The 10,601-nt window shown below is 40.0% G+C and overlaps 1 protein-coding gene across 1 annotated transcript; it reads right to left on the bottom strand.

Annotated features, from left to right (window-relative positions):
- Positions 1–20: 20 nt before the first annotated feature.
- NUP43 (nucleoporin 43) lies at positions 21–10,511 on the bottom strand. The gene is made up of 8 exons (XM_081854389.1): positions 10,024–10,511; positions 8,993–9,115; positions 8,707–8,784; positions 6,335–6,503; positions 4,112–4,247; positions 3,836–3,987; positions 2,831–2,953; positions 21–987 (listed from the first exon to the last, which is right to left on the bottom strand). The coding sequence occupies exons 1-8, from the start codon at positions 10,141–10,143 to the stop codon at positions 770–772; spliced, it is 1,119 nt and encodes a 372-aa protein (XP_081710515.1). The 5' UTR covers positions 10,144–10,511; the 3' UTR covers positions 21–769.
- Between the last annotated feature and the right edge of the window lie 90 nt (positions 10,512–10,601).

A 10,601-nucleotide genomic window follows, 5' to 3' on the forward strand; every position in this document is an offset into this window, starting at 1 on the left:
GTAGAAAAAAGAAAACCGACTTCTATTGACAGTTTAATAAAAAAGTTTTCTCATAAGTGATACATGCAGTCAGTGATTTCTTGACAATTTTACAAGCAGTTGTGTTTCTTAAATTGATAACGCTATTGAACCTTAGCTTACTTAACTGGGAAAAAGTCTTCCTGAAATCAGTGGGACTTACTTCCAAGTAAAAATTCATAGTAACAGTGCTAATCTAAATGAAATTTGTATGACAGGCCAAAGATTGATCTTATTGTCAGATACAGTGTTGGAAGTATGCAGTGTCCCATTAAAGTTACTATTTAAAACCATTTCATGGCTTACTATTAAAATTTTGAAGCATTTTAACAGTCTACTGTTTCCATTTTCCTTTGCCAAGATTTATATTTTTTTGCAGCTTCGATTAGAAGTATTGTAACCTAATCGGTACATAAAAATGCAACATAAGTCTCCCCAAAACAAGCATTTGTTCAGAAATTTAGCCTACTGCCACTATCAGTAACCTAAACATTAATTATACTCTTCATGATTGCTGAGGAACTGTAAAAGTGGCTGAACTATCCTTTTAAATTTTTGAGCTTTAGGTAGCTTATTGCAAAGAGGAGTTGGTAACACATGAACTAGAAAGAAATGGCAATTATTTTTCTTTTATGGCTGCAATGTGAATTGTAGTTTATCTGCCATTACAAATTATTCCCCTAGTTTATGACTAGAAAATGTATGTATTTCAGCATTTAGAAGTTCAAAATCAGCTTTTGTGGAGATAAAATTATGCAAATAGGTTTTTTTTAACATAAATAGATTCTGCATCAGTTCCATATACAAGACATGATCCTAAAACATCTAAACTATTCACAGATAATGTTGGATTTGAAACTAAATTTGTGATCTCCATGCGGTCTTTAGTGGGATCATTGCTGAGCCAGGCACTTGTTACAGATTGATTAACTGCACTGTGAGGCAGATATGTAGTAGTACTTCTCCCACCTAAAATAAAACACAAAATGAGTTAATTTTTAACTTAAATGCAGAAATAAGAAAGTCATTGTTCTCCATAGCAAATGTGATGACTAACCGTTGTTCATGTTGTTAACAGTTTAAGTATTTGGCTTTGCTGCTAACATCCCAGAAATATAACCTACACCTCTTTCCTTCTCAACTTAGGGATGGGGTGGTGCTATGGTCTAAACCACTGAGCCTCTTGAGCTTGCCAATCAGAAGGTCGGCGGTTCGAATTCCACGACGGAGTGAGCTCTGTCCCAGCTCCTGCCAACCTAGCAGTTTGAAAGCACGCCAGTGCAAATAGATAAATAGGTATCACTGTGGTGGGAAGGTAAACGGTGTTTCTGTGCGCTCTGATTTACGTCACGGTGTTCCGTTGCACCAGAAGCGGTTTAGTCATGCTGGCCACATGACCCGGAAAGCTGTCTGTGGACAAACCCTGGCTCCCTTGGCCTGAAGGCGAGATAAGTACCGCAACCCCAAAGTCGCCTTTGACTGGACTTCACCGTCCAGGATCCTTTACCTTTATTACCTTTGCCTTCTCAACTTATGAGAGCCTAGTACAACAGTGAGACATGGTCCCTAGAGCCAGCTCCAGTTAGTAGGCTATCAGCTGTATTTTATACCAACTGCAGTTTCCAAACAGTTTTCAAAGACAGTATACAGTCAAAGTTCAGTATACAGGTTACCAGACCACCCTATTCATTACCTATGAAGTCCTAAATGGTTTGGGACTTGGCTATCTGAAGGACTGCCTTCCAAAACATGAACGCTTCATTCTTCAGGTCTTGTCCATATTCCCTTGACAAGTTAGGCAAGTTGCCCTGAAGTTGGGCAAGTGGTAATGGGAAGAGGATTTTCTTTGTCACAGTGCCTCATTTATTAAATGCTCTCCCAGGGAAACTTCCCTAGTGTCTACTTTAATTTCTATTTGGTGTCAGGCAAAGACTTCATTGCCATTATGTTTCAACATACTTTGTAGATGGTTTTAAGTTGTTATGACTGCTGAATTTTATGTTTTTTATGGGTTTTATTATTGGAAATTATATTTTCTATAGTGTTTTACGCTTCTCTTGGAGTCTTTCACTAAAGGGCTGCCTATAAATAAAATACAGAGTAGCGGCAGCATGGGCAAAACCACTGTTCTTCAGGTGCAACACATGTTATGCTACATAATGCAACACATTATTTCCTTCTCTTCCCCTGGCTCATCTCTGTTTTTATAATTCATTTATAAATCAACCACTTGATTTCAAGGGGATCTCTTCCACCCAACTTTCAAAATTTAAGCCTTTCATTCTAGCACCTTCTTTTCTACATTTGTGTGTTCCCTTCAAGCACTACCAACCTTTCACTTCCTTTATCAAAGCAGTAAGTCACTGCTGAAAGTTTCATTCCCCAAACAGAGTGATTGTAAACATACCACATCACCACACCAACTTGGAAAATTGGCACCAGATACTGTACTGCTTTCACCACAGAATTCCTTTGAGATTTCTAGTATATGTATATATTTCCTCCCTCCTCACATTAACCACAGATGGGATAGCAGAGGAACATTAGGCCAGTTTACGAACTTGAAATGTATATTGTGCCAAGTTTTACTGCTCTGTCTTAATTTGGCTAGAGACACAGCACATTAGAAATAAACAGAAAATGCCAAACTGAATATCACAACAGAAGAACTCTCTGAAGATGCAGACACAAAAATGTAGTAACATCTATGCTTGATAAGCCCATGTTGTCCCATGCTTTTCCTTTACACTCACTCCAAAGTGTACTGACAGAAGATAAGCTCCTTCAAGTTTCTCAAAAATAGGAAATTTACCTGTATGAAGGAATGATTTTCTTTCAGACACGTCAGTAGAAACATCCCAGTGCCACAGAGCTCCATCTTCCGAACAAGTGAACAGATGATCAGGATTGGAGGGATGAAAGTGGACTTCCCATACTGAACAAGTAAAAAAAAATTATTGTAATATACACTAATCTGGACATAATAAAGATACTATATAGCATGAAGGCGTGCAACATTTTACAATATTAGACTATTATTAGAGGCTGTCTAATACAATGAGCCTAAGTAGAACAGAAGCTTGAATTTTTACAAAGTAGACTCATACATATATTTTTTCCTATGAACTACAAAATGATTTTGAGTGTGCACACTGCCTCTGGAACAGAACCCTCACATGGGGTGTGATTGTAGCTTTTCCTGAAATGAAATTTTATTGAGAAAATACAGTGAAATCTCTATTGTTCCCTCTCGAGCACCTTATGAGGGCATTCCACTGCTTAGACTATGTTCCCAAGTTACGTTGCTACGCTCTTGTATATTTTGTAAAATGTGTCATAGTTTCTGTGCTAACTCTCCTGTCTCCCAGCAGAACAGAGGGTGACTGTACTGGGAATAGGTTCTATTTAAGAATTTTGTAATAAATTCTCTTATTCATTCATGTTCTGGAAGGGCTAATTCCCTGATATGAAGACACACACATGCTCCTAGGGGTCCCTTGCAAATGCTACAATTCTATTACAGTACTCTATGAATCTGGGGACCCAATATTAAGAAAGGCTGGCTTAGAGCCATTTCTCTTTTACCTCATAGCTCGTATACATGGACACACCACAACCATTTGAATAACTGGAGGTTGTACAGACCTCCCAAACATATGCCCGTGTATATGCCAAGGAGGAGAGATAAAAGGCTCTATTGAGCTCTATGGAAATCCTGCCTCGCCCAAGTACTGTGCTCATGTGTGGAAGGATTGTACCTCTAGTTGTTGACATTAGGACAGGCGCAAGAATTACGCCTGTTCGTTTCGGTACTTACATTCTGCGTCATGAGCATTTAGCAAGGAAACTGGCATGCCGCCTTGTCTTACATCCCAAATACTCAACATTCCATCTTGGCTGCCTGTGGCTACAATGTGCTGCTGACTAGGGTGCCTATCCACACAGTGCAGTGGAACTCTTTCCCCTGTCCTGAAAGGCAAGAGGAACACACATTTTAATGGGGAATCAAACAGGCTGTAATCCAAGAAGCAAATGACATTTAGCTATAGTGCTTGGCTTTAACAGCATTCCTTATCCGAGAGTACATACTTACAATGAAAATATCTGTGAAGGCTCATTTCCTTGCTGTCTGAAATCCCATACTTTTAGCTGACCAATGGAATTGACTGTCAGAATCTCTGTTGTGCGAAGTTGAGTAACTGCATGGAGTGTACTGCTGTCAGCATTATCTACAGGAAATTAGAAAAAAAATAGAAAAAAGTTCATATCGTCTAAAATTGTATCACTCTTAGCAAGCATTGTTTATTTATATATCAGAAAAGCAGAGTGAACAACTGTTTCTAAGAAGTAACTGTAGGATTTACCCCAGGAGATTAAATGTTCTAGAGAGAATTTTCTGGCATGTAAACTACTAGTTGGATATACTAATATACCTTCTCATTAAGGGTATACTAAGGTTGTAATCCTATAGCCATTTACCTGGGAGTAATCCCCACAGAATTCAATATTACTGTTTCTGATATATTGCTCACACTTGTTTACCAAGTGAGACGGGAATTTTTGTACAATGCTTATTAAAGTGCAAAGAATCCAATTAGAAACTTCATGAAAGTAAAGGTCAAGTATTTTAAAGTATACATGGCTCTTATCAGTGTCTTCACAAACGATCAACACCAGAATAACTTCATTGGTGTATGAGAGAAGAGTGTTGCCTCCCTGAGAACTGCTGACTGGTTTGTTATGCCACTATTTCATCATTAAATACAGTGGTACCTCGCAAGATGAAATTAATTCGTTCTGCGAGTTTTTTCGTCTTGCGAAGCACGGACTTTGGAAAAGCTTCAAAAATCACCAAAGTCTTCAAAAACCTCAAAAAAGGCATGCTATGAGTTGCTCCTCGAAGTCAAGTCGCAACTGCACCCCCTGAATGCAGTTTTAAGAAAAAGGAAACAAACTTGCAAGACAAAGGAAACAAACTTGCAAGACGTTTTCGTCTTGCGAAGCAAGCCCATAGGGAAATTTGTCTTGCGAAGCAACTCAAAAAACAAAAAACTCTTTCGTCTTGCGAGTTTTTCGTCTTACGAGGCATTCGTCTTGTGAGGTACCACTGTATCTCAATACCTTGGTTAAGAAAACAGTAGCAATTTTAGATTTTGTTAAATGGCTAAACAGTTTTAGTCTACAGCTTCCATTTTGCTGAAGCTATTGTTTCTTGTTCACTCTTCTAACCATTACTACAAAAGCACTTTTTAAACCATATTCGTTAAGATCTTACTGTTGAAGCTTTGCTGCATTCACATAGGAGTTCTTATGAAAACCACAGCAGAACATGTCTGTCTGTAGGTCCCTGAGAATATTCTTTGCTCTAAAAAAACCTAATAATTTTATTAGAGAATGCTTTTAATGAGAAAGCAAAGACAGGCATTGCAGCAGAGTATACCATTCCTATGGAAATTGGATGTGTGAAGAAGGAGTTTTAACAACTAATAGCAGTACTAACATATAGCAAAGCATGAGCTATACTTCGGTTCAAACAGGAGAGCTGTCAGTTTGGAAAATGTTTATCTCATCTGCTTAAAAACATTCAAAACACCTTGGCATGTAGATTAAGGCAGATGACAAAGGGCACCATCCAAAATTTAATGTCTTCCTGAGCCTCAATGAACTGGTGGTTTATAGGGTAAGGTAAGCAATACTGCACATGCCCATTGATGTATCAGTGTAAATCTCATTCCAGTGTTTCATAGTTGTATATACTTTGTTTTAAAGTGTACTTAATATTCTTGTTCCCTACAGCTATGATTAAAGATAAAGGTACCCCTGCCCGTATGGGCCAGTCGTGTCCGATTCTAGGGTTGTGCGCCCATCTCACTTAAGAGGCCGGGGGCCAGCGCTGTCCGAAGACACTCCCGGGTCACGTGGCCAGCGTGACGAAGCTGCTCTGGCGAGCCAGCACCAGCACAGCACACGGAAATGCCGTTTACCTTCCCGCTATAAAGCGGTACCTATTTATCTACTTGCACTTAGGGGTGCTTTCGAACTGCTAGGTGGGCAGGAGCTGGGACCGAAAGATGGGAGCTCACCCTGCCACGGGGATTCGAACCGCCGACCATGTGATTGGCAAGCCCTAGGTGCTGAGGTTTTACCCACAGCGCCACCCATGTCCCAACAAGTTCACATAAAAATGGCACTCATGGATCTTCCAAGGACTCCCCAGACAATTGATTCATTTTTATCCTGAGCTAGCAAAGGTGAGCAGGAAGGTTTACAACAATATGTTGCACAAATATTTAGGACTTGAGCTCAAATTACTTACCTATAGTACGTTTAGCTTCCTTATGGTCAACTTCAAACACATTTATCCTACCATCTTCACCAACCGTAAAAATTTCAGGGCTGTTGCATATGATCCCAGTGCATGATGCACTGCCACCAGATGCATCATAGTAATGTGCATTTTTCCATTTCTGGTTTAAAGACAGAGTCTAAAAGACAAAAGAGAGGTTTAAACAGCCACCCTATGTGGAAAAAGTTAGTACAGTATCTGAATTTAAAGCGGCGATGCACACATTCAAGTTCAAAACTCCATCAGATAGAAAAGGTTTTTGGGTAGCTTTATACAAAGTACTACTTAGGCTAAACCAATTTACAGAGTGCAGTAAGACTGCATAAATGCAAATTGTAAATAAAATGGTACAATGAAAAATGCTACAGAAGCAACAACTATATAAGTTAGCTACTAAAGTTTCAAAAGTCAAGATAACAATCTATGTATTATATAAATTGCCAGTAAATATATCTTCAGTTTTGTAAGCAGACACATAATATATTTCTGTCTGCTCCTATACACCCCACATCTTCCAAAGGATTTTAAAAATGTTTGAAGTACAAATGCATGAGTGACATGTCTAAGTCTCAAGGAAGTGACACAGAGGTATTCTGTTTCCACCTTTCCTGGTAACTAGAATATGTTGGATGGGCAGCATCATGAAAACCTTAATTAATGGTTTACCACAGATGTGCAGGTGGCTCTCACTTCACTTCCTTTCTAACACAGTCAGGAGCCACAAATCACAATCCCTAACTTAGTGTTACATCCAAACTGGCAATCGTGGTTTGTTTCACTCCAAACCACAATGTCAAGTCAAGGTTAGTTCTTGACTTAATCGTGTATTTTTCTGGAGAAAAAGACATTATGCTAAACCAGGGGTGGTAGAATGTTGCTTCTTCAAGGGAAATAGAAAAACAGACGTAATCTCTATGTTCAGGGCAAACCATTTGTTATTGTTATCAGAACAAGCAAATTGGGTCTGTGTGTACACACTCACAATTAGCTTGTCACAGATAGCTTCCAAAAAGCCTACTGTTTTTCAAAGCCTCAGTGCAGCAAGAAGGCAGAAGAGAATGAATATGTGCATAATAATAAAAATAAAATTTTATTGTCACTACACCACCTGTATGCAGTGAAACTAAATGAGCCCCCCTCCCCCCCACATACACTCAGACAGCATCAGCAGATTTATGTTTGTTGGCCACACCATCAGCTCTGGCCTTGTCCACTCTGGTCACACTTACTTCCATTTTGAACCCATTGGCATGTGGCCCCAGAAAGCTGGCTATGAGGGAATGCAGCCCCTGGGTTGAAAAAGGTTCCTCACCCTGATTTACAACATTTCAGGTCAGTGCCTTGCAGTTATTTATAATGAGTAACCAACTCCAAGGAAATCAGATTGCCAGACATATCCCATCAAACCATTCTGCAGGAATGGTTTTGCATTTAATCTGAAAGACTGATTACACACAGCAAATCAAATGGTAAGTTATCAGCAGACGTTCAAGGACAAGGGCAAATAATTATGGATGGAACTCAACATAGCGGTAGGTGGGGTATGTACACAGGGAGTGAGGTCCGCTCATGCAAACGGGTTTCCAGTTTCTTCTGCCTGCACACCTCCTAAATATGTTCCAGGAATTCCAACCTGAGAGAACAGATTTAGGGGGTGTGCAGGAGGGAGGGAAGGTCCCATTGCATGTCATTTAATGACTTAGCTGAATCCCATCCATTGTTTATTTATACACTACCTTTAGGTCAAATAATCTCTCAGACAGCTTATAACGCGTTGAAAATACACAAGTACCCAATGCCCCTTATTCTGGCCAGTGACAGAGACTGGCCCTTGCTTCAACAGTTCCATAACTGCTGATAATTGGAGTGTAGCCTTTGATGAAGTCCCAGACACAACTGGGGGGGGGGACCCCCATCTAATATAGGACTACATTATAAGTGTTCTAATGAAGTAGAAATGTTTCACTGTTTTCTTTTGTATATTGAGCTTTATATTAACAGCACAATCATATGCAGCAGTACTAAGAAGCACGTCTCACTATGATTAATGGTGATTAGAACTGCAGACTATTCCACAATGAAGGTTTTGTCAACATTAATGTATACTCAGCTAATATACATCAACACAAACCTGACGAGCTGTATGGGTATAGTTCTCATAAAATGTTCCTAAAGCTGCCTAGGGACCACACAATTACACTTTAGTCAACTAAGTGCAAGAGAAAGAACTATCCACTTCTACTAGAGTTTTTTAGCTGTCATTTATATTTAACAGCTTCACACTTGTTTATTTCAGACATGCAGAGCAACTGTCATAGTAGCTGAAAGCGAATACTATTTACCTGATTATTTTGATGATGTCTGAATATGGTCACACTTCCAGTGGATGAAGCAGTCACAATTCTCTCCTGATCCAAAAACTAAGGGAGAAGAAATCCTCAAACATGTTAACACACAAATCTGTATTTACACAAGATTTGATAAGCAAATTGTATCAGTGTTCCATATTTAATTTCCCCAACTGTAGAGGTTAGGAACTCCCTTTCTTACTGGTATAACTGCAACACCTTAAACTTTCTTAACATGGAAATTAAATGTCATTAAGAGCTATTTTTATAGCACTTTTACCTCCATATCCATAACATCACCACTGTGTTCAATATCACATAGCAGATGTGGTTCTCCATGGTATTCTCCATTTGGGGTCAAACTTCCAAAGTCTCCAACAGACCATATTGAAATCTTATTTTCCTGTAGGATTACAAGAAAAGCAAGCTCTTGTACTAGTATAAGAAAAACCAAACTTGGATAACAACCTACTTCAGCTACATTTTCATTTTTCTTGCCAAGCTAAAAAAGTGTCCCAAATACCATACTATCATCAACAAATATATGAAGTTAAAAGGTAGATACAAAACACTATATATTGTGCACACTACATAGAGGTAAAAAGAATGGAAACACAAAACTGCTGGATTTTCTTTTTTACATATGTAGTACCTACTGAACTGTCAATAGACAGCTTACCAGGTTTCTATAATTTTGTACAAAAGCTTTCAGTGATCACATAATCTACCTTATTGCATTAGTGAGGAGAGGGAGCAAACAGAGAGAAAGCTATTAAATTACACTTCCAAAGCAGAATGAAATGATTATTAGTATATGCCAGTTATTTCTAAGCCACCCCACACCTTAATTACAAATGGCTAGTAGTTGTTTTAATCGTTCATTTTATAAAAAAAAAAAAAGAGGGAAAGGGGGGGAAGAGTTCATTTTCTAGGGAAACCCAGCCAGATGGGCGGGGTATAAATTATTATTATTATTATTAATTATTATTATTATCCTAACATTCTCACTGGCTCGGGGAGCTCAAGAGTTAAATAAAAACAGGCAGAATCACACAAAACACAAAAACCGCCCAGTTAAATCGTAACTACTACTACAAGTTGAATAAACTAAATAAAAAATATGGGGTCTGGGGCTTCGACGGACCTCTGAGTCTAAGCGAATACAGCTCCAGCCCCGAGATTCAGACACGGAAAACGTGCACGTAGGAACGGAAAGCACCGAAGACGGGGGGGGGGAGAGTGCTGCACCCCCCTTTCCAAGGCAGCTCACCCTGAGGTGGAAAGGGGTGACGGGGTGGAAAACCGCGTTACCTCGTTATCCCACGAGCCGGTAGCGAAGACTTCGGGAGGTTGCAGGGCAGCGGCAGACACGGGTCGCCAGCGGGCCTTACTAACTTTCTGGGACACGTACTTGGCGGCCACATCCTCCATGCTTAAGCGGGGAGAACCCGCCGCGTCTCTCTTACCTCCGCCGGCTTTCAAATGCGCCCTCTTGATTGGCTGACACACGTCACGGGAGACGGCGAAGGAAGCGGGACAAAAGCCTGTCAGGACTGCGCTGCTCTCTCTCAAGGAGGCGTTAGGTTCCCGAGATTACTGGGGGGAGTAACGCGGGATGCTCTATCTTTGGCTTTTCCTTTCGTTTTCTAATAGCTAGAATTGGAGGAAACGCTGAGGTGGGATGTAAAGCATCTCCAGACGTTCCTTCCATGTCGGTTTTTCCCAGGACGTGGTGGTGATGCCCCACATCTCGTGATATATGTCAATACTGAGCACCCTAATAAAGACGAGGGACCCAATGGCACGAGGGAAGGCTTGGCTCCCTGCAATCCTTCTTGGCCACCATCCCATTATGTGCTACTATGGGCATAGCCAGGATTTATGTTAGG

The sequence above is a fragment of the Podarcis erhardii genome (genome assembly GCF_964252035.2).
Source record: "Podarcis erhardii genome assembly, chromosome: 3".
NCBI classification, from domain to species: Eukaryota; Metazoa; Chordata; class Lepidosauria; order Squamata; family Lacertidae; genus Podarcis; species Podarcis erhardii.